General features: G+C 45.2%; 1 protein-coding gene across 1 annotated transcript in view; it reads left to right on the top strand.

The window, feature by feature from the left end:
* The window catches only part of PSD3 (pleckstrin and Sec7 domain containing 3), an 83482-nt gene that overhangs the window by 8142 nt on the left and 49324 nt on the right, over positions 1-26016 (top strand). The window contains exons 4-7 of the mRNA XM_062512612.1: positions 10317-10523; positions 10624-10704; positions 19737-19849; positions 22634-22692. Of these exons, the coding sequence (XP_062368596.1) occupies positions 10317-10523; positions 10624-10704; positions 19737-19849; positions 22634-22692 (460 nt within the window). The remainder of the gene's footprint in view (positions 1-10316; positions 10524-10623; positions 10705-19736; positions 19850-22633; positions 22693-26016) is intronic.

The raw sequence follows: 26016 nt of genomic DNA, 5'->3' as shown, positions 1-26016 counted from the left end.
CAAGTGCAAAGGGAAGCGGGGGGATTTCGGGTGCGGGGGATTTGGGAACAGAGCAGGATAGTGTGGGACAGCAACGAGCCTGAGGACCCGACCCCCACCTCCACACTCCCCCTTTTCCGGAAACGGTACTGCCAATCCGAGAGAGCAAAAACCGAAACCAAAATCTTAGCAGTGCCTTTTGCCGTGGTATTTCGGTGATATAAAAAGTGACTGGGGAGCATGCTTCCACGTACTAGCACTATTTAATGGGGTAGCAGTGTGAAACACGAGCAGTCCTTCCTGGCCCAAAGCAGTAGGGGACGGCCGATTTGAGAGCACAGAGCTGGTGGTTTTACACCTGAAAATTGAAATCCTTACGGCAGTTGGGAAAGGAGGAACCGGGGCTCCCGTTGCCATGGCCTCCTGATAGCAGGTAGCTGAGCACCATGGCCCCTTTTGCACCTGTCCGGAGGGATCTGGAGCATACCTCACACAGGGAGTGAGGTTTTGGTGCATAAGAGCAAGGAAACCTGGCCTCATAATGAATAAGCGGGAGGGTAACATCCTTCTCTGCTCTTAGGAAATTGCTGGCTTTGGGAGGGGTCAGCTCTGGTATGTGAGGGCCGGTCACATGCCTTCAGAACTGAAAAAAAAAAGAGGAAAAAAACTATTAGAGGCTTGCAGGCTGCAAGTTCTTATGAGCTCCTGGGTGTCTGAAGATTTCATCCCTGCTGTCTTCCCTGTCATCTGCTGTCCGTGATTAAACGCAGTAAGTCCTGGTGAGAGCTGTATGATGGACCTGCCTGCTTTGACAGCCACCTGCAGTGTTTCTTTAGGGTAGGGGAATGTCAGCTACCCCTGGGTCTTCCTTCAGAGCAGGCAGGCTGACTTTTGCAAGTAGCCCTTTCCCAGCATAGCTTAGGTGTCCTTCGTACTCGGCCAGTGGAGGAGGGTTGGCTGGGGGAGAAGGGCGTGCAGCCTGTCTTCCTTTGGGACTCTTTGTGTCTTTGGAGTGGAGTTTATTCTCTTTCAGTTCTCTGAGATAAGATCAGTTGGTTAGAGCATGGTGCTAATAATGCCAAAGTTGTGGGTTTGATCCCTGTGTGGGCCATTCACTTATCACTTGGAATCAGTGATCCTTTTGTGTCCCTTCCAACTCAGAATATTCTGTCATTCTGTAGTGATTATCCCTCTGAGGGGAAAAAAAAACCTTTGCAGCTGAAGTAGCCTTAAATTTCCACAGGAGGGGATGGGAGAACGGGGGGAGGAGGGGTAGTGTGTGAGGTTTCAGAGCTGAGCGACAGCTTTTCTGGGTGTCAGGGCATGGTGAGATCCTCATGAAATAGGCTGAACCGCAGTTTGTCAGTGTAAAGAAGTTTTATAGCGACAATAAGGACGTTGCATTTGGGCCGTGTTTGATGCCCTCGTCTCTTTGTTATCGTTGCAGAGGCATGCAGTCCGCACTGTCACACCCACGCCCCAGGTGCTGTACTCCTCCCTTCCTAAGGCAGTGGGCTGTGTTAAGGCTAGCAGGACTCAGCTTTCCCATCTGGGAATTTAGTCTTTCTTTCAGAGGCAGTAAGGAAAACTGCAAGCTGTTACCAAGACACTGAGCTTGAGTTGGCATTGCCTGGACTAGGTGTAATTATTTGCAAATTGATTCAGATTGGTGATCCAAGTCAGAGTGGAGTGAAGGGTATGTGTTTCCAAAGCAGTAAAATATACCTGAGGGGTAAAGGAGTTATCTTTTCTATGCATCTTCATGACTAAATGTGAAGTGTGAAATTATTTCTATGATGATCTCTATATACTTCCAGACTTTAAAGACTGGACTTCTTTTAGTCTTTTCTTTTACTGCACACTTTACAGCAGGCTTTCCCTTTCCCCTTGTAGGCTGGAGTCAGAATAAGAAATTTTAAAAAAACCCAGAAAATAATAACAAAAACTTATGGCATTTCTTTTCCTACCATAAGTGCCTTTTCCTCTTGTCTTGGGAAGTATTGTCTCTGTTGGCAGGAAATTGCTCAAGATTTTTGTAAACCAGAGAGAAAATAAAAAAATCCGTATTGCAACTCCTAATCCTCAAAAATGCTAAATATTTGCCACCTGCAATCATCTTCAAAGAACTGCTGGTGCTCAGCAAATTCTGCAAGACCTTTTATTTTTTTTTCTCCTGGAGATGCAAACACAAATTCAGTTGCATGTGTATTCAAGAAGGGAAGAAAACAAGCTTTCTAAAGCAATCTGGTGATTCTCAGAATAAATTCACAAGAATGTAGCCTGAAATTCCCATGGGTACCAGGTTACTTTTAATTGTTGGGTCCTCTTGTATTAGTTCCCATGGTGGATATTTTTCTTCTGTGTATAGGTCATTTCCAGCAGTTTCTTACTTGGCACTCTGCTTATTCCTCCTTTAAGACAATAAACTTTGTTGACAAATAAATCCAGTTTTAATTTCTTTCTGTGGGTTGATTCTCTTAAGTCTATTCCCTGTTTTATCAGTACCTGCATGCCAGTTATACTTCTGGTTTTTGGTTTGCGCACTGGTATTTCTGTCCAAAGTAGCTTGTATTTGATTTTTCAATGTAGTTACAAGACCCAATACTTACGAACACAGTACTTCATATTTCCTGCCAACCATATGCCCAGGATAAGGAAGGTTATTCAGAGGGATGACGATGGTTATTGTCCTAGAAAAGCAAATGCATCAAATGCATCTGCAGTTGGTGAGCAAGCAAACAAGCACTGGAGCCCACTTGCTGGCACGTAGGCTAATGCATCTGTCAGTTGTTGAGCCACTGCTAACCACAATATGTTGTCATGGATGTATGTTGAATCCAGGTAAAGATGAAGTGGTACAATTCACGGGGTAAATTTCTGACACCACTAGCATTTTGACAGCTGAGGATTTGCCTTGTTATTACACAGCCTAATAACTTCTAAAATGTTATGCTACACTTTTCACCTTGGTACTTCCTCCAGGAAGGTGTCATCACTTTATCAAGGCTCTGGTGATACGCTGTACAGAGTTTCCCTTTGCTCTGGCTAATGAGGTGCTTGGAATACCAGTTTAGTGAGAGTTCGCAAGGCTGCTTCTAGATGCTAAATAAACTGTTGTTTTAGGGAAAAAAAGGGGCTGCTGACTTTTTGCCTCTTCAGTTCCCAGCCTCCTCTGAAAATAAAACAAACAAAACAAAAATCCAAGAGCTGACAGAGACAGAAAAGAAAAAGTGGAGCAGCTGATCAGTTTGCTACACAAAGCGTCTCAGTATAGAGCTGTCAGCAGCTCAGCTTTTAAGCTGGCATCTGTTGGCACATCTCCATTAAACTCAAATCCATTTAGGTCAGGAAGGCTTGATTCACCAAAATTGAGGCATCTCTGCCAGGTCTGAGCTGGTCCCGAAGTGCAGCCTGCTGTCTCATCCATTAGCCATGACAGGCTGCTAGTCAAGCCCCTCTCCACGTTATTGCTGGTTAAGCCCCTTCTTCCTCTGTGTGTGTGCTGGGATAGAGAGAGGCAGAGCCTGGCACCTGGCAGGACGGCATAGAGATGCATGCATGTCTTCAGATGTGATGCTGGAGCAGCAGTGAAGAAGAGCAGGGCACAGAGCATGCAGACTTCTTGCTAGTGCAGCTGGGTGAGCTGTGGATTGGTTAGTGTGTTTATTTTCTTTATTGTTTTTTCTTCATTCATTATTCTTTTTGAGGACAGGTGGTTCATTTTGCTACATGGTTTCAATGTAAAGCTCCTGTGTGATGCTAGTGCCAGTGTTCAAGTCCTTCATCTGCATATTTGCAGGGAAGCCTGAACCGAAAGGTGTAAACACATGTATTTTTATGCATGTGTTTTGCTCCCTGCAAGGGAGGACCAGCTGGACCAGATGCCTGGTTAATATCTTCCTGAGCCAGTCTCCCAACAGTTAGACCAAACCCAAGCATGGTTGGGAAGTACTCTGCTGGCTTCCTGGTTTTGGTCCTATCCTGGAGGACCCCACAGGAGCCTTATAGGGAAGGAGGGTCATGTGGGTGCTGAACACAGGCATGGTGGCTCTTGAATCCTGGAGCAGATGGGCTCTGCAGGGAGAGCCTGAGGTTTCCTGAAACATGTAGGGGCTGGGTGTTGTCTGAGCAAAGTCACAGGTATGCAGTGCATTTGTTGGGTCTTTTTTTTATTTTTATTGGGGCAGGTATATCAGATCCTGAGTATGGGACAATCCTAATGCATTCAAGAGACAGTCAATGTGTCCATGCATGTCAGAAATATCCATTGCAAAGAGAAGCCTTGAAGTACCCCATGTGGTGAGGACCAGGTTTTCACTTTATAGGCATGGTGATATGGATGTGGTGAATGTCCCTTTGCAAGCCCTAACCCTTGCCATAGCAATGTATAAACCCCGAGGTCAAAATAGAATCAAACCTGAAGTATTTTTAGTAAGACATTTGTACTTCAGGTGGCAGCAGGCCAGCATGTCTGTGTAATAAAGTACATGCTGTCTCTCGGAAGGGCTGCAATCCTGTCCCTGCATGTGGCAGGACTTCTTGTTCTAATGCTGTGATCCTGTAATGACAATTGCATTTGCTGTATACAAGCCTACAGAAATGGTGTTTTCTGAATGCTGTAGCTGTTAGCTCCCTTTTTTACAACCAGAATGAATTATTTTAATGAAAGAAAAAGACAAATGATTGTAGGAAAGAAAAGGTTATTTTTGAACAGCAGTTTAGATCTCAGCCCCTGAAATTGACTTTGTGTATGTATTTTGTTGGTAACCAATAGGGGTTACAGGGATTGTTACTTTTAACTTTGCTCCTCTCTGTGTAATGTGACAAGGCTGAGGTACGTTTTAAGAGATGCTTTGTGGTTACTCTGTCTTGTGGGCACTGTCCTCACTTTGTATGTCCTGGCTGATGCTGTGCTTGTGAGATACCCACTGAATTGAGTTGCAGCAAAGTGCAGCTGTGTCAGTCCTCAAAGAGGGATCTACTTCAAAGCATGTCTTTGAAGAGGATCCATATGTAGGACTTCAAAGCCGATTAAACCATTCAGAGTAAAATAGCGCACTGAGTCATCTGCTAGGAAAGGGCATTATTTTTATTTTTTTATTATTTTTCTCCCCTCCCTACAGTTGTTTCTTGTAAGAGGCCTGGAGCTGAAGGTAACTGGTAAGGTAAATCACTGCTTGAAGTGCTTTTGTGCTCACTCTCTCATGGCCCTAAAGCTCGTTTGGAGCTGCAGCAAAGCTGCAGCACAGCTGTTCCCAGCCCGTTTGTGTGGTCGGGTCATTTGTAGCAGGAACTGAGTCATCACATCCCACTGCTGCTGGGATTTCTTCACTTTCTTCAGTGGGGCTGTTCCTTTCAGAGCTGGGATGTTCAAGCACAACTTTTCAGGTCCTTTAAAAAAATTTCAGACTGTGGAACTGCTTATGTCTGGTCTACTCTGAAATGTGAAAGGATACCGTTCACTGAACAGCCTACATCTCTCCGAAGGGTTGCAGAGCAGGGATTTGTTTCTGCATGGCAGGACATGGAGGAGTGGGGGCAGGCATCTGACTGTTTCTGCTTGGTCCTTGCCATGCTTCTGAGGGGCTGTTGAACTAGTGTTAGAGCATGCTTTTCATGGACAGATTGATGGTTATGGAGGGAGTGTTGTCCTTTTTCAGAACCGGGAGGAGAATGCATGGGGTGAAAGCATTTAAAAGAACAGGGCCAACACTGTCGTGGAGTGGGTGATTATCAGCTTCAGTGTGGCTCCCCAGTGGACACCATAGCCCTGCTGAAGACAATGTTGGTTCTGGCCCTAGTTTCAGCATGCCAGAATGTCTCTCCACCCTTCCTTACTTTTAATCATTGCTGCATTTTGTTCTCATGGAATTTTCTGGCAAATGCCTGACACAGCCTGCCTTGGAATAAAGCTGATGTTAAAGGTGTGCATATTTATTTGAAAGAAAAGGTTGGTTTTCCTCCTGTTCCCTCCTCTCTTTCCTAAAAGTCTATGAGGGTTCCAGCCATGTCTTAATCCAAGCTCCCCTGCAGTTGATGCAACCAGTGCACTCTCTCCAGACATCTATGCCAGATGAATTAATGTTCCTTAGGGAAGGAACATATGCATCCAGGGGAGTCCATGTGCCACAGAGCATATGCTGTGCATCAGTCTGGTAAAAGGGAAAGGCAGTGGCAAGCTGAGATTACTGAAGTGGATGCGATGAGGACAACACTTAGGCTGAGTTGTCACACCTGCCACTCGGTGTCAACTCTGAACATCACTTCTTTGTTAGCAGCTGGGCCAATTGCTCCTTGCTTTTACTCCATAAAGGAAAATGCTAATATGCATTTCTTCCTTGGAATGAAGCAGAGTTTTTTCTCCGTGGATTTGCTACAAAATGAAGAGCATACCAAGGTTTAAGGCATCATAAACTCACACTCAGGCTGAGGTTTCCTCTTGCAGCCTAGTTGGCTGGGAGGGTGGACCACTGAGATATGAGGTGCCTGTATCATTATCATTATGTTACTGGCCTTGCTGTGTTTCTTTCTGGAAATTGTAGTCATTCTTCAATCAAACATTGCTGTGTAGAGTTTCAGTTTTGGTGGTACCTGAAATGGGAGACGGGGGAAGTAAGTAAATCTAGAATATTCTCAAACAGATCAAGTGTGCTAAGTGCTGAGCATGGCAAGATTGAGAAAGCTTGGCATTGGGAGCTAAATTGCTGTAGAACTGGTCTATAATGAAGTAAGTGAAGAAAACAGTATAAAATGCCTAGTAGTTATGGTGTATTACAGGAAAGCTGTAAAGAGCTTACCGTCTACAACTTACATGTTTTATCTGTGAGTGTGGAGAGGTGTCTACTACTGTTAGAGAGTATTGCATTTACCAAAGCAGCTGCTTACCAAATTCCTGTAATTTCTGCTGGATATGGTGGTCACAGGCTCTATGTATTCTGTGTAGGTCTGAGGATGCTTTGACCAAAGGAGAAAGGATGCATCAGGAGTACATTGCTGGGGACAGCAATACCAAGGTTTAATGCCCTGGTTTCTGGCCACAGCTCACATGCTGTGAGACTAGAGAGATCTGGAGGTTTTTTTGTACCTTTTGTTTTCTGTGTTTGCTGATAGCAGACATTAATGTAAGTGTCTCTGGATAAAAATCAGCAGCCATTGCTGGACAGGCAATTACCAGTAACATCATTACAATCTCTTTTGGCCTTGAATGTAGGATTAGGGAATATAATATATTACATTTTTCAGCCTGTGTTTTTTGGTGGAGGTTTCTCATTTTTATGTGATGAAGACTAAAGCTGCATGAGAAATCCATGTCCAGCCTTGCTCTGTATCACAAAGCCCTTTCTTGCCACTGTTCTGATGGTAATGCTGCTGTGGATTCTTTATGTGTAGAAACTGTAGACTGCAGGAGAGAGACCTATTTTCAGCCTTGGTTGATCTTAGCTCTTGATTAGAATTCATTGCAAGCACTTTACAGAGGGAGGCAAGTATTACTGAGTTCAGCAGATTAGTAAACTGAGGCATGGAGGGAAAATGATGCGCCTGGAAAGCTCTGAAAGTAAGAAGAGGCTTTTTCCCTGAGTAACGCCACTTGGACCCTGCTGAAATATCCTGCCCTGGAGGCAGTTTGCACAGTAGCCATGCGCAGGGCATCTGCATTTCCCAAGCTGTCAGTGATATGAGAATTGACTCTTCAAGCCACCTAAAGCCACTTGAGAACTGAAGTCTCACTTTACTGCTAATAATCTGTCATTTCCCCTGAACAAGAGGCTTATGCTATAGGCAAGCTGTATTGATTTGACAGCCTTTTTGTACTTCATACTTTTGTACTCACTTAGTACTTACTTTTTGTGCTAGGTACAAAAAGTTCTTACTTAGTCCCCTTTTGTACTAAGTAATAAGCTAATCAAGTGTCAGAATTAACTACTGGAATAGTGGAAGGAAGCACTGCTTATTCTTCAATGCATATACAGGTACCCTCAGTCAGGATGAAGCTTTAAATTGGAGAAATTGGAAGATAGGTATTTTTATGCAGCCCTGCTGACTAGTTTTGGCAAGCAGGGGAAAGAGCACACCCTCCCTCTTGCTGGGTGTTCCTCCTTCACATCCCAGCCATGGCTCTGAGAGGCAAAGCAGAAGCTGGGAGCTGCTGTACTGTTAATTTCACTAAGTGGCAGATGCTAGCACTTCCTTTCTTTCTAAACTTTGGGTGGTTTGTGGTAACGTTGACTTTTGTAGTGCACTGGTTCCTAGCAGGGTACAGATGTTTCTTGTCAAATTTGGCTGTCTTTCAGGGCTGTAAATACTACCTTTAATAAAGAGCAGTGGTGAAAGAGGACTGTGATTTATAGTGAGGTGAGGCTCCGTGAGTTGGCATGGCTTTTGAAGCAGCATTTGTACATGAAAGACTGTAAATGTATTAGCTCACCTGGGTATGCCTTGCTCTTGTCAGTTGTTAGAGAGGGGAATTTGGAACAAGTAGTGCCTGATTTGAGTGGACAAGGTGTTCTTCAGGGCTTATGTCAGGGTACTCTGTCATTTGCTTTCTTCACAAGTTTGGTATAGGCCAAATTTAGGGAATTTCAGATATTGTCTAGTGGTTTTGGATAGGACTGAGGAGGCATCTTCTACAGCAATGATGTCAGGAGGGGCTTTTCTAATTTTCTAGCGTAACTGATGGATAGTAATACTACAGGTTGTTGGTACAGTATTTACAGTATTAATTTCCTACCAGGCATTGAGACTGACTTCCTTTTGTTATAGTACCATTTTATTTACACTGAAATGAATACAAACCAATGCAAATCCCCAGTTCTTGCAGGAGTAGGCTTGATTTCTGTTTTCCCCAGATACTTGATAAAGAAGTTGTACCCACAGGATGGATGTGTGATATTTCTGATCTTGTAGCAGCACTGAAAGGATGGAAACAGAGGTAAAATTGTCAAATCTCTGTTCTGTACATGTCCTTCTCTTAAACCATGGATAAGAAGAGTGATAGGAAGCAGGTGATGATTTGTGGCATGCAGAATGCCAAGTATTTTTATTTTAAGCTCACTTTAAAGATGAAAATCTCATCTTGGAGGAGTTAATAAGTGGCTAGCAGACATTTGAGTAAATGGCTAGACAATTGTTACTGGAGCACAGCAATCTGTTGTTTTTACCATGGCTTGTCAAGTCTGAAAATTACAGTGGTGTGTGAAGCTGTGGTGTGTTGTTTAAAGTGCTGTGTGTTCAAAGTCATCTTTAACTCATTCCACTCGTACATGCCCTGTGCATGACCTTTGCTGATCATTCAGTAGCCCTGTGTAAATGCAGTTTTAGTAGAAATAATTTCTATATAGAACAAAAATAGAGAAATAAAATATAAATGCTGTCAAGTGCACACACACATACACAGAACCAAGATTTTGCAAAACTTTTCATGCCAGTGTCAGAGAAAAGTTAAAAAGTTAAAAGCCTGCCATTGTGCAGGGGTGTGTATGTGGGGGTGCACTTTTTGGTGTGGCAGACTCTTGCCTCTTTTTGCGTGGGAGAAGCAAAGCAGGGACACATCTCAGCCAGAGCTTTCCTATTGTACTAGAGGTAGGAGGAATCTGTAAGTGCACAATTTATGTGAAGTGCCCTGGGGTTGCTATGCTGAGCATCTTGACTTTGAGCAGCTGGTGAGGGAAATAATTGCCACCATGAGGGAGCAGAAAGAAAGCAAGGAGTTCTCCAGGCTGGCATGGGTGGTTTGTGTCTCTCATAATCCAAACTGGGTTCCTTGCTTCGAGTCCTGCTTTTTCTAGCAGTGCCTTCCCATGGGATGTCTGCTGCTTATGGGCAACGCAGAAGCCACTGAGAGTTCTGGTGACACTATTTTAGATTTAAGGAATTCTGCTGTTTCCAGGACAACTGGGGAAGAATGAGGAACTGACTTGTTCTGACTCAGCTTGGAGTAAGTGATCTTCCTGTCTTTAATCACTGCATTTCCCTTGAAAAATGGTTAATTTCCTACTTGCAAAGAGGCCTCTTCAAGCCAAGCAAGCAATTGGGTTAAAAAATACTAATGCAAGGAACACTCAAGTGCAGTTGTAGGCTGATAATAGCAAAGAACTCTCTTTGAAATGAGCCCAAGTTGAGGGTACTTAGCACAGTCAGAAGCCAAGTCCGTATTTGGCTGGCTGCTAAGCACCCTTAACTTCTGCTGGCTGCTTAGTCTATGTAGCTGTTCTACACTTCTTCTTCAATTAAATGGATTTTGTTACATTGTGTCATCTAGCCTCCATAGAGGGAATTGCCTTCTAAGAGGAAACTCTAATGTTATCTTTTATTCTTTCCATATTCTTTTCATCTCAAAGCAGTGTTGAACTACAGAATGTGGTGTTAGACTCCAGTGCGGCCATGGGGAGCAATGAACTTCAGGAGAAAGATGCCACTGGAGCCCCTAGTCATGATCTCAGCAATGGCAGCAGCAGCAATTTGGAAGCAGCCAGGCGTCTGGCTAAGCGCCTCTATCATCTGGACAGATTCAAACGCTCTGATGTAGCAAAACATTTGGGTAAAAAGTATGTGCTCATATGAGGCCTTTGGCCACATTCTTATTGATGGTTCTGCAGGGGTTCACTCTTGAATTATAACCTTTACTTATTTCTTCCTTTTCTTTAGCAATGAATTCAGCAAGCTTGTGGCTGAAGAGTATCTTAAATTTTTTGACTTCACAGGCATGACGCTGGACTGTTCACTCAGGTACAACCATTTCTGAACTTTTTATTCTTATTTTAGTAACAGTGCTGTTTGCAGTGTTGTCTTTGCATGGTTGTCCTTTTGGGATGTATGAACAGAGGACTGTGATGTATTTTGGAGACAGAGCTTTCCTCTGCTGTTTGGCTTGATGTGCTCTGGTACTGCAGTGATACTGGAGTGGTGGCCACGTGGAGAGGGAAATATTTGGGTGGCCCTGCTTATGGATGGTCCTTGATACAGAGAAGCTGGAGAAAAGTCCAGTCACTGGCAAAAGAGGGGACTTGTAGTTTGCTAGATGCTAGTGAGGAATTACAGTGTTGCTCACAGCTGATCTGCACAGACTTTCTGGCTGATGTCTTTTGGAGTTTCCCCTGCCTTGCTGCAGTGCACTAAGACCAGGATTTGGTGTGGCTTGGCAGCTCTCCTCTGTATGTCGCCCTGAGGAATCCAGAAATGTGCAGAGCAGAGAAAGCTGTAGTGAGTTTGGTAACTGTCAGCGTGGGTGTTTGAAGACCCAGCCCTTCAATTTTCTTTCCTTTTTACATTGGAATCAGACCTCAGCAATGTTTCTTTTCAGTGTTTTATTTCTCAGAAATCAAAAACACAAAGTTTGTGTAGCAGTGGCCTGTTAGTGGAGTTGCTGGTATTCTGGTGCTTAAGGGGATTTTGATGAGTTTAACTCATTTGACTGAGGTTACTTAAGTGAGATTTTTTTTTTTCTAATGAAAATGTAGGAGATGTGCATGCACTTCTCACCCCCTTTGCAAATTCATTTCTGGGGGTCTGATGCCATGAGACCATAGCAGATCCAAGGCACCCACAAAGGCCTGCCTGCTGAAGGGGGTGGAAATGGAACATGACTGCACAAGCATGAACTGCCTGGTCTTGAGAAAGGGGGAGTGGAGCCAAGCTGGAGCACCCACTCAGCATGGTGTGGGAGCTGCTGGGCAGTGGGAGGCCTGCTGCTCTTTCCAGGTTTTAGCACCCCTCAAGCATTATGCTAAATATACCCTTCTTTTAAATTGCAAAATCCAAGACATAATTGCTTTGTGGCACGTATTTAAGAGCTCTCTGCTCCCTGTAGATCGCTTGTTAATATTAATAGTTATGACCTTCTCTAAAATGTGCCCAGGCTCATATGAGACTTAAACAAGCCAAGGGATTGTTGAGATTTCAAGACTAACTGCAGTAATTGCCAGCAACATGCCCTAAGCATGCAGCAGCAGTTAGGGACAAAGAGTCATCCTGAAGCCAAGGGAAACAGGTATGCTACCTCACGCTTGGCAGAGAGTGAGAGGTAACAGTGCTGTTGTTGATGGCTCACTGACAAGCTATGTTTTGTTGAGCATTTTGGAGGGAGCTGCTGCGATCCATGCTACCTCCCAGTTGTGGGAGGCTGTTGTGCAGCATCAGTCTGAGACAAGTCTGAGACCTGGGAAGGGTTGTTCCTTCACTGTTCATTCCCTGAATCCATGTTGCCCATGCACCTCCTGAGTGGTTGCATCTCTTGCAGCCTCTGCAGGACTACAGGAGGAGATGTGGTGGGGTGGTTGTTCGAGCTCCTCTCAGTGTCCATTCTGGAGTCCAGCCCTGGACACAGGGAGAACAGACTTAAGGCTGCTCAGGGAACTAGTTAGTAAGGTTCCCTGGGAAAATGCTTCTGAAGGTGCCGGGGGCAGGCAAATCCAAATTGTTGGAAGTCAAGCAGACAAGGTGGAAGGCTAATTTGAATGACCAAGGGTCTTTTTGAGCTAACACAAAAACTCCAAGGTATTTGTCCAGTGAGAGCAAGGTCAAGTGATGTGGGAATAATACAAATTTGCTGCTCAACACTGTAGAGAGAAAATTCCAGCTGATGAAGTTCAGCTGGAGTTGAACATGGCCAGTAGGTGTGTGGGATGGCAAGATTTTTTAAAAATAAGTCAGTAGAAAAAGGCAGTGCAGAATGGCTCAATGCCTTGAGCTGGATGACAATGGCTGTGAGAATGATAAACTCCCAGCTGACCCTGAACATGTGTGGGATCTGCAGCTCCATATGGATCCTCATAAGTCTATGAGGCCACATGGGATTTATCCAGACATACTCAAAGAGCTGGTTGATGTCATTGTGAAGTCTCTCTAAATGATTTTGGAATGGTCTTGGGCATCTGGAGAGGTCCCAATTGACTGGAAACTGTTGAACATTCAAGAAGGGTAAGGATGACTCCAGAAACTATAGGCCTGTCAGTCTCACTTCAGTGCCTGGTGGAATTATGGAGAAAATTATTCTGGTACTGAAAAATTCCAAAAAGACAGTGCAGTGCTTGGTCAAAACCAGCATGGCTTCGTAAGGAAAAAGTCCTGCCTATCCAACCAAATTTCCTTTTATGGCAAGGTAACCTACTTTAGATGATCAAGAGAAGCCAGCTGATGTGATCTTTATGGGTTTCAGCAAATCTTTCAATACTGTCTCTCTCAGGACCCTTCTGGAGAAAATGTCCAGCCCACAGCTGGGTAAATACATCATGTGGTGGGTGAGCAGCTGGCTCATGTGTCAGGCACAAAGGGCTACAGTGAATGGGGTGACATCAGACTGGTGTCACTGTCACTGGTGGGGTTCCACAGGGGTCCACCCAAAGCCCTGTGCTCTTCAGCATGTTCATAAATTACTTGGACACAGGACTTGAACATATAATAAGCAAGTTTGATGATACTAAACTGGGAGAAGCCATCGAAGAAATGTCCTGCAGGGAGACTTTGACAAATGAGGGGTCTGGGGAACTATCAACTATGTGAAATTTAACAAGGGCAAGTCCTGGATTCTGCACCTGGGATAGACTGGGAAATAAGTTGCTGGAGGGCAGTGCCATGGAAAAGGACCAGGGGGTCTTTGTGGAGAGCAAGTTAAACATAAGTCAGCAGGGCTCTGGCAGCCAGGAGGGCCAGCTCTGTCCTAGGGTGCATCAGGGACAGCATCACCAGCCAGACAAGGGAGGGAATTGTCCTGCTCTGCTCTGCGCTGAAGCAGCCTCACCTTGAGTGCTTCCAGCAGCTCTGGTACCTTCAATATAAGAAAGATACAAAGCTACCAGAAAGTATCCAGAAAAAGGCTGCAAAGATAGTGAAGGGCCTGGAGGGGAGCCAAAGAAGTGGCTGAGGTCCCTTGGTGTGTTCAACCTGGAAGAGACTGAAGGGACACCCCTTTGGAGTCTCCAACATTCTCACAAGGGGAAGAGTAGGGGCTCTCACTGATCTCTGTGGTGACAGTGACAAGAGCTGAGGAAATGGCTTAAAGTTGTGTCGGGAAGTTTAGGCTGGATGTTAGAGAGGGTCTTCACTAAGAGAGTGGCTGGGCACTGGAACAGGCTCCGCGGGGAAGTGATCAAAGCACCAAGCCTGACAGAGTTCAAGAAGCGTTTGGATAGTGCTCTCAAGCACATGTTGTAATTCTTATGGATGTCCTGTGCAGAGGCAGGAGTTGGACTTAATGATCCTTGTAGGCTGCATTCCAGCTCAGTGTGTTCTATGTTCTCTGTTCTTCCTAGTGGGCAGCAACTCATTCCTGTGGCCCTTGGCTGCAGCGTAGTGCTCTGAGAGTGAGGAAACTGCCTTATTTATTTACCAGTTGTCTCTCCAAGTCAGCCTCCAAGGGGGCAAATGTGCTGCAGAGGAGGAGATGGTGTAGGTCAGTGATGCCTGGCATGAGCAGGGAGTATTGCTGGAAGGATCCCAGAATGGGTAGGAGACAGAAAGACAGCTAATTCTCAAGATGGGCTGTGGGACGTGTTGTAGGTTTAGGAACAGTGTTACCCAATTTAATGTTCCCGGTGAAACACTTGAAACCATGCTTCTCTTGTTCCTTTCCCCCTCCCCCTCTCCATGGGGCATCTGGAGAGGAGAACTGGAGGCACAAAAGGTAAAGATACAGGGTTGAAGTAAGAGCAATTTACTGGAAACAGCAAATGAAATAAGAAAATGGAGGGTAACAGTGACAGTATTAATAACAGAGTGTGCAGAAGAGGTGAGTGATCCATATGCAAGTGTTCACCATGTGGAAACTAGCAATACCTCAACTGCTCCACCATGCTATCTGACCAGAAGGGGTGCCTTCCCTCACAACCTCTACGCATGACCTGAGGTGGTACGGAGTAACATCAGGCTCCTAGGCGTGCCCCTCCCCTACTGCAAAAATTAACTGTCCTGGCCAGAATCAGTATGTTTTCCACCCCTTATCCTGTACCTATCTGTAACATGTCCAGGTCCTACACCTCCCAGCTACATATATGTGTGTGTATATATATATAAACACAGGCATGAGTATAATTCCCATAGTCAGTGGCTGTCCTTTCAAGATGTCTACTGAGTTCATTTAGTCCATGTCTGTGGATCGTATCTGTTCTAGATGTCTTCCAGAGCAGGAGGGCTGCTGTGCTTTAGGCTGTTTGCGGTCTGCATCAGGAGCTCATGACTGGTATATCTGGAGCAGTCCATATTCATTCTCCATAATAGTTATGGCATACAGTGACAGTGCCATTCAGCAAACAGTATTATACAATTGAACATTACAGACCATTCTCACCCAAAAATTTAATCCCCTTGGGGTACACCTCATATTTCCCTGTCCCTCTACATTACCCATCAAATGCCCTCAGGTCCTTGAGCAAGACCAATCGCATGGATGGGATTTTTGCCTTTGCAAAAAGGTAGAACCAATCCAGACCACATTCCCTAAAACATTTCTTGTACATACCACAGGGATTTCATTCCCTGCTACAGCATAGAAATTTTGATTGGGCAGGACCAGCTTGATTGGTACAGCCTCTTGTATTAACTAATGAAGTGGCCTTTGCTAAAAGCAGATAGCCATGTTTGAAGGTGCCACCACCCATTGCTTTCAATATAATTTTTAACAGTCCATTGTACTGTTCAATTTTCTCAGAGGCTGGTGCATATTAGGCAATATGTTATACCCACTCAATCCTGTGCTCTCTGGCCCATGTGTCTATGGGGCTCTTTTTAAAATGAGTCCCATCAGTCGAACTCAGTTCTTTCTGGGGTGCCATGTTGCCACAGAAGTTGCATCTCAAGGCTCAGGATTGTGTTTTGGGCCCTGGTGTGAGGTACGGGTTCATCTCCAGACACCCAGTGGTTGTTTCCACCCATGTCAGCATGTAGCACTTGCCTTGGTGGGTTTGCAGCCGTGTGCTGTAACTGGTTTGCCAGTCTGCCCCATGTTTGTATTTCAGCCATCGTCAGAGAGGCTTTACCTGCTTGGCCTGCTCAATGGCATCATGTATTTCACAGTCATGGATAACTGGGTGGTGGTGTCCGCAGTTAAGTCCACCCCTTGATCACAAGCCCACGTGTATGTTACATCTCTTCTCTGATGACCTGAGGTATCTCGAGCCCACTGAGCCAGAATTAATTTGCTCTTACACTCCCAGTCCAGATTAACTCGAGACGCTTTAATCTTGGTGGCCTGATCCACCTCTGCATTGTCGTGATGTTCTTCAGCAGCCTGACTCTTGGGCACATGTGCTTCCCGTGATGTACTTCTACAGCCAACTTCTCTACCAGGGTAGCAAGTTCTTGTCATGATTCATCAGACAAGTTGCACCTCTGCACTGCTGATCGGCTTTTTCTGTCAGTCCAGCCACCCCAACACAGCATTTGCTACCGTCCGCGAGTCAGTGTAGAGGTGGGTTGCTGGCCATTCTCTCATTCAGTGATACCTAAACCAGCTAGATGGCTTTCAGCTCTTCAGCCTGGCTTGATCCACCTTCTCTTTTAATAGCTTCTGTGACTTGTCATATAGGGCTCTCTACAGCTGGATTCCACTTTTGATTTGTCCCTGTGATACAAAAGGAACTGTCAATAAGTAGAGTGTACTCCTTTTAATTTTTAGGTAGCTTATTGTGTGGGGCCACCACAGCCTGTGTCATCTTCTCCTCCTCCTCTGATAGTAGTCTGAAATTTTCACCTTCAGGCCAGCTAGTGATGACTTCCAAGATCCCTGGTTGATTGGGGTTTCCTAATAAAGCTTGCTGTGTGATCAGAGCAACCCAGTTACTCCACAGTGGCATGATGTGTTGCAGGGACTTTCCCTTTGAGTATCCAGCCCAGTGCTGGCAGCTAGGGCACCAGGAGGAGCTGTGCTTTGGTGTCAGTCACTTCTGAGGCAGCTCCAACCCTTTCATAAGTTGCCAGTGTCTCTGTTTCAGTGGGGGTATAGCTGGCCTCAGACCCTTTCTAGGTTGGAATGTTTGTATTCCCAAATCCAGAACACCAGGGGTCGTTGTCGAGTTTCCACGTATACCTTTTGGCAGCGACTCCAGGAAGGACCATTCTTCCCGGCTGCACCGTGGAGCATATTTTTTACATCATGTAGTGTCCTGACTGGCTATTGCATGAGCAACCTCCTGTTTAAGTTGTTCAAAATCTCATTGTTGTTCAGGACCCTGCTTGAAATCGTTCTTCTTTGTAATCACGTGATAGAGAGGTTTTACAATCTGACTATAATCTGAGATACAAACCCTTCAAAAACCCACAGCGCCTAGGAAAACCTGTGTTTCCTTCTTGCTGGTTGGTGAGACATAGCTGCTGTTCCACGACCCTGTCCATTGGTATCTGATGATATCTATATTGCCATTTTACTCCTAAAACCTGAGTTTTCTGGGCAGGTCCCTTGACCTTACTTTGCTGTGTGGCAAAACCAGCCTTCAGGAGGGTTTGGATTGTAGTCTTGCCTTTCTCAAAAACTCCTGCTGTGTTGTCCTGCAAGATCATGTTGTCAATATACTGGAAGTATTCCAGGACCTCACCCTTTTCCCCACTTCCTTTTCCAGTGCAGTCTAGATTAGTCCAGTGTAAATAATGTTTTTTCTTTTTCCAACCCTAGGGGAGTTGCTTCCAGGTGTGTGTCACACCCCTCTGGGTAAGAAACGGAGGCCTGCGTCCTGCTGCTAAAGGAGTGGAGAAAAACATATTGGCAATGTTGATGGTGGCACCACTTGACTGCTTTGGACTCCAGCCTGCACTGAAGTCCCAGCACGTTGGGCACAGTGGCACTCAGTGGTGGTGTGACTTCATTCAGGCCATGGCAGTCTGTTGGTCCCTGGGTTTACACACTGGCCATATAGGACTGTTAAAGGGTGAATGAGTCTTGTTGACCACTCCTGGCTGTCCAGTTCATGGTTCATCTCATGGATGGGGATCACAGAGTCCAGGTGGTGCAGTATTTTCGATGCTGCAGTGCTGTGGTAGCGATTGTACCTGTTGTTCTTCGACCCTCAGCAGTCCCAAAACAGAGGGGTCCTCTGAGAGACCAGGCAAGGATTTCAGCTGTCTCATTTCCTCTGTCTCCACAGCAGCTATCCCAAAAATCCTAACAATGCCTTTTTGGGTCTTTGGAATACCCTCTTTTGAGGTACCCTATGCCAAGGATGAGTGAGTTCTCTGCGCCAGTCACAGTGGGGTGTTTTTGCCATTCATTTCCAGTCATGCTCTCTCCACCTTCCAGAGCAGTCAGCTGTTGGGATCCCCTTGGCACCCCAGAAGGAGATGGATTCTGTCCCCAAATACGTTGATGGCATCAGAGTACATCATGAGCCTGTGTGAACTAAAGCCTTACACTCCTGTGTGTCTGATGTGCCAGGGCACTGGATCCACACAGTCCAATAGATCAGATTTTCCCTTTCTTCTATCTGGGTGGGGCTCTGCAGTTCTAGTAATGTTGTAGTTCTAGTACATGTTGCTAACTTGTAAATGTGAGCTGGCGGTCCCTTCTAGAGGATCAGAAGTAATGTCAGCCCTTATATTAAAAATAAACTTTGTCCTGGCCACAACTAGGACAGGAGCACAAAGTAGGAAGGACAGAGAAACTCTGTGAAGATTCACTTGTATCTACTTGTGAATTGGATTATTTGCAATACATTATGTGTGAAATTAAGTTATTACCAGGCAGATCACAGTCTTGTGTGGGTGTGAGATTGTTGCAAGTACAGCTCGTCTCTGACCTTAACATCAGAGAGAAAAAACTAAAATTTGTGTATCAAGACTAGATAGATGTGAATGTTCCAGGAATATATTCCATTCCTCTCAAATCTGGTGTCAGTTTCAGTCTCATGGCATGTTTAAAAATTGTCTATTAGACAGTCATTCTGTATGTCTTCTTACTTCAGATCCATACGTTTTGTGTTTTCAGTTTTTTCTTAGAAGCATCCTGATAAATGAATGCAGAAGGTCATCTTTGGCTGTGAGACACATTTTTCTTGTGGGAAGAATAGCAATCTGGTTAAGAGGAGGGCTGTTCAAGTAGGAGAATAGAAGTGAAAGATGTGTGTCCTCCTCACCTCTCTGCACAGGCTTGCTGGCTATATCCAGTGAGTGTGCCCAGATATGCACCAGCCCTGCACCCTGGGCTCTCATGAGCAAGAACCTCAGGAGGGCCAAGTTACTCCTCCTCCTGTTGAAGCTCAGTGGGAGATGTTGCAAATCTTCTACCCTTTTGCTCAAATGTTTTCTGCAGGTCAAGTAGTCAGCACTCCTCCCTGATTGATCTGGCCACTCTGATAAGTGATGACACATTTGCTGTTAGATGTGAGTGCTGTGCACTTGCTTGACTTCACCACCTGAAGTAGCTTCTCTGATTTGGAGAGCAGTACTAATGAAGTAAACTTAAAAGGTGCAGGGGTGGTGGTCAGTTAGAAGACTATGGGGAACATCCTGGATATCCTATCATGCATAAAAGACACATGTTCCAATTCATTGCCCAAAGGAAAAAAAAGTAAGAACAGCTCTTTCACATGGTGAATTACTTATTATTTTGTATATTCTGTGGCTGAGACCAGTGGTAATTGAAAACTTCCTTCATTTACTATAATCTTGGTGTTAACTGCATGCAGAAGGATAGCCCAATTTCCTAGAAAGGCTCCTTGGAACCAAATGAGTGCTTACGTACTTATTGCTGTGATGTGTGTTTTGCTCTGTGCACTGTGTGAAACAAAAATAGATCTATTACCTTAATTTCACTTTTTTTTTCCCCACTGCTCTTCTAGGAGTTTCTTTAAGGCCTTTTCACTTATTGGAGAAACTCAGGAACGAGAGAGAGTTTTAATCCACTTCTCCAGCAGATACTACCAGTGTAACCCAAATGCCATTTCTTCTCAAGGTAACTTAGTTGCTGATACTGAGATCTTTGCTTGTTGCTGTCTTCCTTCATTCTCACCTTCAATAGCACATACAGTATATACCTGGAAAATGAAGTTAGGTAGTCACTGTACCACACTTCAAAACTGTCCCTGGTAAGCATCGAAACCCTCAGCAGGAAGGGTGTTTAACTGTCCTCAGTATTAATCCTCAGTTGTGGCACCTCCAGATTTGTCCTCAGTTGTAGTTTCTGGTCTGACTGGCTTTGATGTGTGTACTTGTACTCCAGCTGTCCTTATGTGGACAAGAATAGCTCCCATGTCAGGTGGAATAGAGGCTGTTCACTTTCTGTGCTCCATTCAGCGCTTGTGTCTGCATGCACTGGCATCAGGCATGTCAGTTCTTGCCAGTTGTGGGGGTGAATTTTGGGTGCTGCATCCAGACCCTGGCATGGTTTCATCTTGAATAGCTAACATCAGAGTGCTCCTCCTTGCCAATATTTTCAGTCAGTTTGGAAATAGATGATGGAAACAAACAAGCACATAGATCAAACCTGAGAAAACTGGGATTGCAGAAGAGGACAAACTGTCTGTTGGTGTAACTGCTGTGTTCAGCCAGACATGCTGGCAGAGCCTTGTAGCCCTGTGATTGCAGCACATGCTGATCACACACTGAAGGAGGAGGTGAAAAAAGAAGGCAATCATGGGTTTAGTTGTATCTTTAATTTCAAGTGTAAGTGAGAAAGAGCTTGCTAAGCTTGGAGAACCACTGGGCCTCCTTACCCCTTGCTTTGTGACCTGCCCCTGTTGCAGTGAGATGATGTTTGGGCACTTTGCACCTCTTCAGCTTTATTGGCTGTCTGCAGGGGAGAGAAAGAGTTGGGACTAAGACAGGATCTGCTTCTGTGCTGTCTCTGTCCTCTGCCTATTGCCTTTCTTATTTCACAACACTGTAGGCAGCCAGGTAGAAAGAGTGTGTCATGTCCATAGTGCAATGACATGCCTGATGATGTGGCTGCCTTACTCTAGTCCAAGGTGCAAGAGGGAAATTGCAAATTCAAACCCTGAGTTAGCATTTAAATCCTACACACTAAACCTAGGATCTTAATGCTATGTGCCGTTTGGGCACCACCATATAAGAATGATACAAAGCTATCAGAAATATTCAGAAAAAGGATATAAAGGTGAAGAAGGGTCTAGAGGGGAAGACAAATGAGGAACAGTGACATGACATGGTTTGCAGAGCCTGGAGAGGAGGACACTGAGGGGAGACCTCTTTGCAGTCTACAGCTTCCTCACGAGGGGCAGAGGAGGGGCAGGCACTGATCTCTTCTTTGCGGTGACAGTGACAGGAGCTGAGGGAATGGCTTAAAGTTTTGTCATCGGAGGTTTAGGTTGGACATTAGAGAGGGTCTTCTCCCAGTGGGTGGTTAGGCACTGGAACAGGCTCCACAGGGAAGTGATCACAGCACCAAGCCTGACAGAGTTCAAGAAATGTTTGGACAGTGCTCTCAAGCACATGTTGTGATTCTTAGGAATGTCCTGTGCAGAGGCAGGAGTTGGACTTAATGATCCTTGTTGGGTGCCTTCTAAACTTGCTTGGAAAGTGTATTCAAAAATGGCTTAAAGTACTACTACTTTTTCTTGAGGTGGGCACAAAGAACTTGACAAAAGTTTGCAGAATATTCACAACTAAACTTTACTAGCAAACCTTAGAAGTTCAGGAATTTGGCAAAATTTAAAACGAACATTCTATCAAAATAAAACATTTCATAGGGCACTGACTTACTCATCCAACCTTAATTACCCATATTCCAGAAAATGGAATTTAGAAGTATAAAAGAAGAAAAATAGAAAAAAGAAAGAGCAAAAACAAGATACAGCTACCGTCCTGGATCCTATGGGGTTTCAGCTTCCATAAAATCCAAAGACAATAGGGACACAATCACTCGTCCTGGGGTCTGCTCTGGCGACTTGTGGAAAGCAACCCCTGGGGGGGCTTCCAGTCATTTGGCTACCCCAGATGGGGTTGACTGGGGGTCCAGGGCAGGGTGTGGGGCATTGCTTTGAGTGTGCCAGTGATTGGTGGCTGTTCTGAACTTAGAGTCTCCAGAGACCAGGATGTGGAGCAGGGCACCATCCCATTTTCTGCAGAGCTGCTCCCCCTACACACACATTTCAGTTGCTTTGAACCAGTAATAATTTCCTTCAGTCTCTCAGTCCTCCAACTCTATTCTATGGTTCTATTACTTTGACTTATTGCTGAAGGCCCTGGCCACAGGAGTAGCTTAGAAACCCCTAGAGTGCTCTCTACCCAACACGGAGCCAAGATGGCATAAATAAGTGACTGTGCTTCTCCAAAATTAGATCTAATTGAGCTCTGAATGAGAACTGAGCCAGGAGGGGGAGAAAAACAGGATACTCTGCTGCACCCACTCTTTGTACAAGAATGAGTGTATTTTACTTTTCCCTTTCTGCACTGAAGTAGATGAAGAAGAAGGTGTTGATTCAGACTGTAATATTGGTATTAGCAAACTAAGAGTGGTAGTGTTATTTCCTATCTTGCTTGGCTCATCCATGGGTGCTGCAAGACAGTTTTGACAGTTACTAAAAAATAAAAGAAAGACTGCTCTGGTTTAGCAGCTGTGTGATGACCTCATTGTTCATTTTCTTAATTATGTGTATTTCTTGATAAAACGGATTCTTATAAAGGGAACAGACTCAATTAGTCTATGAGTCTCAGTTTCAGCTTCTTAAAGATCCAGATGTGGTTTTGCATGTGACTCTGGCTATTTTTCTTTTTGCAGATGGAGTTCACTGTCTCACATGTGCCATGATGCTGCTGAACACAGACCTGCATGGCCATGTGAGTATTCACAGCTATGTTTAGACTGTTCCTATCCACACCATGCTGGGACTGGGTGGTCCTGTGGCAGTCCCTGTGCTGGTGGCTCTCTTCTAAAACCCCTGCAGACAGCAAACCGTGAGAAGGCTGCACTCCCAAGCTGTTGTCCTGGGCAGGCCTTTCCCACGTGCTTTGATTGGTCATGTGTAAGCTGGCATTGTGCCTGCTGTTGCCATAATGTCTGAGCATACTCCCTGTCCTCCAGCCTGTCTTTCTGGTGTGCTTACTATCCTATCTGCAGCAGGCCCTGACTGGGAAGCTGTGCCTGGGGTTGGCTTCCCCTTTACAGTATGTACAAACATGTGGTAAGGCAGAATTAAGATGAGAGGTGAAGAAGTTTTGGGAAGGTCACAAAGGGAGGGTGATGTTTGCAGACATTCAGTTGCAGGGAGCAGATCTGGTGGAAGCAGAGTTTTGCACAGACAGATGATAAGTGTACTCAGAGCCAAGAGAATGGAGGGGGGATGTGGGCATACTGAGTGGGAGCCCTGTGTTCCTGCACTGCCCACCTTTCCCCACTGCCTGCCTGGGGAAAATAGTATTCTGGTTTGAAGTCTCTTAAGTTACACTGCTCCAGGGTGCCAGTAACCTTAGGATGGGTATTTCAGCACCCATGGTGCAATACACCTGCTATGCAAGGTATTCCCATGCTGATGGGAGGCTTCCTCTGCCCTGGAGTTAGGATGGAGTGTGTAACAACACAGGGAGCATGGCATGATAGTGTGCAAAAGCAGTGGCTTCAGTCACGCAACTCCGGGGCTTCTCTCTGGCCCTCCACTGCACTTGAAAGCTCTTCCAGGATGGTGTTCCATGGGAACTTTTACACATTAAGGGTGTTAGATCGGGCAGCAGGACATGGAGGCATCCTGGGTCTGCCTCAGCGGGCTGCTTAGGCCCCCTGGGGCTGCAGGTAATGAAACCAAGACTTGAGTGTTCACAAGGAGTTCTGAGACACACCGCTGCTAATTGAATGCCTTTGTCTCAAGGTTGTGGAAGCAAGACAGGGTAGGAAGTTGTGAAGAATTTTTTTCACTGAAGGCTTAGCCTCCTCTACTGAAGGGTGTGTCAGTCATGTGTGAATATGAGTGGGGGGTACAGGAATGTGCCCCAGTTTGTCTCTTAGTCACACATGGTTTCTATTGAGCACACTTGAGTCTTTCTGCACAGGTATCCCATTCCCCAGAGTGGTGAGCAGCCTGGGACTCCTGCTTTATAGCCTGCATGGCCTCACAGAGGGAGACCAAATAATGGTCATGCATCAACCTGACAGCAGTTCTCCACTGCGATGCTTTAGTGTGCACTTAACTGTCTTCAGTAGGTACTGGAATAAACAGTCTGGCTCTGACCCATCATTGCTGTTGCTGTGTGTAACTTCAGAGGCTTGTCTCACTGGCAGTTGACAGTGTGTTGTTGTGTATATGCAGCTGCAGTATTTGCCAGACTCCTGCTTGTATTATGTCCATGGGTGTGTCATTGTGCTCCTTCCAATCCCTCTGATATCTCTAATTTTGGTCTTCCTCTTACTGCATTGCATTTTTCCACATAGGTGGTAAGTTTGGTGTTTTTGACTTGGAATGTGGCCCTTGCAGATATGCCTAATTGCCTGTTTCCTAACAAAGATAATGCATTGCCCCATCCTTATGAGGTTTCTGCTCGAGCAGGAAGCAAATGAATCACAGGGCCTATCTATATACTGAGCTCTCTTTGAGAGCTGATATACTGATCATAAGCACAGACACTTCTATGTCACAATCAGGTCCACTGCTTGTAGGGCTGTAATGCAGCTGTTCTGCCTTCAGTTCACACTTGCCTTTAACTCTTCTAGAAAAAGTCTTACTTATCTGCTTTATTTTCTCTTTCTTGCCACACTTCTATTTGTAGCTAAGCAGTTTTTGCTAGGTATGTCTTGGAAATGCATGCTTGCTTCTTTGCACAGAGGTCATCACCCACACTGGTGCTAGAGAGTTTCAAGGTATCTCTAGACCACCAGCCACATCTTCTGGAACCTCTGTGGCACCATGTGGAGATCTTAGCTTTGGTCCTGTAGCAAAACAGCAAAATAGTCTGCAATGCCATGTTGCTGTTGACTTTGGTCAGCATGGGGAAGCTGCAAACTGCTGCATGGAGGAAACAAACAGGCTGAAGTTGCAGGGAGAAAGGAAAGCACTTGTAAATCTACTAGACCAGCTCTAGCCTGGAGCTGAAGACTGAAGTTATGAGCTGTGCTCTATAAGCTTTTCAGGTATAGAGCCAGGGTTACAGCCTATCTATATTGTCAGGAGCCATCTGTGGGAAGACAGGGTTATTGCTTACCTTTTTTATGTAGGTTTATGCTGGCTGCTGCTATAGGATCTTCCTTATCAGCTAGGTGAGGCTGATGGCCAAGATTTGGTGGTTTTCCTGATCATACACTGTGAAAGGGAAATAGAGGTTATGCACTTCAAGCTGTCAGGTAACTAATATTGAATGACCTGTATTACCAACTGGTGCCCTTCCTTGGGCTCCAATCCTGTGTTAATTTGGGCTCCTCCTCCTAGCTGAAGAAAAAGCTCACACAGAGCTCTTCTGTTGTGTTTCTGCAGAAAAAGCATGCCCTGACAGTGGAAAAGTCTTCACTTCCATCTCCTGACTGACAGTGGTGTTGCCCTCGAAGATACCATGACCATAACCATAACAGAGCCCTATTTTCCCCTCTGTCTATACCATATTTCACAGCTAATCTCAGGCTGCTTGCCTTTCTTGAAATGTCTTTGGTGTCCTTTTTCATCAATTCAGTGTTGTAATTGTTGCCCACTCACAAGGCTCCCTGCATGCTAAGCAGGGACCTTCTAGCACCTGGGGTACCAAGCACAGACACTTTCTTTGAGGGATGATGGAGACAGATTCAAGAGTTGTTTAGGGCAGCCTCAAACCTCTGGATGTAGTTTGGCTCCTACACAGACATGTAGGAACAGCCAAACCGTTCCTTTCCATTTGTGGCTTATTTGGGCAACTTTCAGTCTGAGACTTAGATAGGAAGAGAGGAAAGAGAGTGAGCCTGTGGAAATGTCAAGAGACATGGGATATAAGGCACCATGCAACTACCAGAGATCTGCATCACTGTCCTCTTCACTACCCCTAGTATTAAGCTGGTTTTTTTGTGGGGTTTGTGTTGGCCTTTGGGTGCAAAAGTACTTCCTTTTTCTAGCTATATGCATACAAGGACGCTCATCTGTGAGTAATCTCATGAATGCTTTCTTAGTGCTGCCTGCCTTGGGCTTGAAGGAGAGCAGGAAGATGCATTTA

This window comes from Cinclus cinclus, chromosome Z (assembly GCF_963662255.1).
Source record: "Cinclus cinclus chromosome Z, bCinCin1.1, whole genome shotgun sequence".
In the NCBI taxonomy this organism is placed as follows: Eukaryota; Metazoa; Chordata; class Aves; order Passeriformes; family Cinclidae; genus Cinclus; species Cinclus cinclus.
This window is presented reverse-complemented; position numbering and strand designations above follow the sequence as displayed.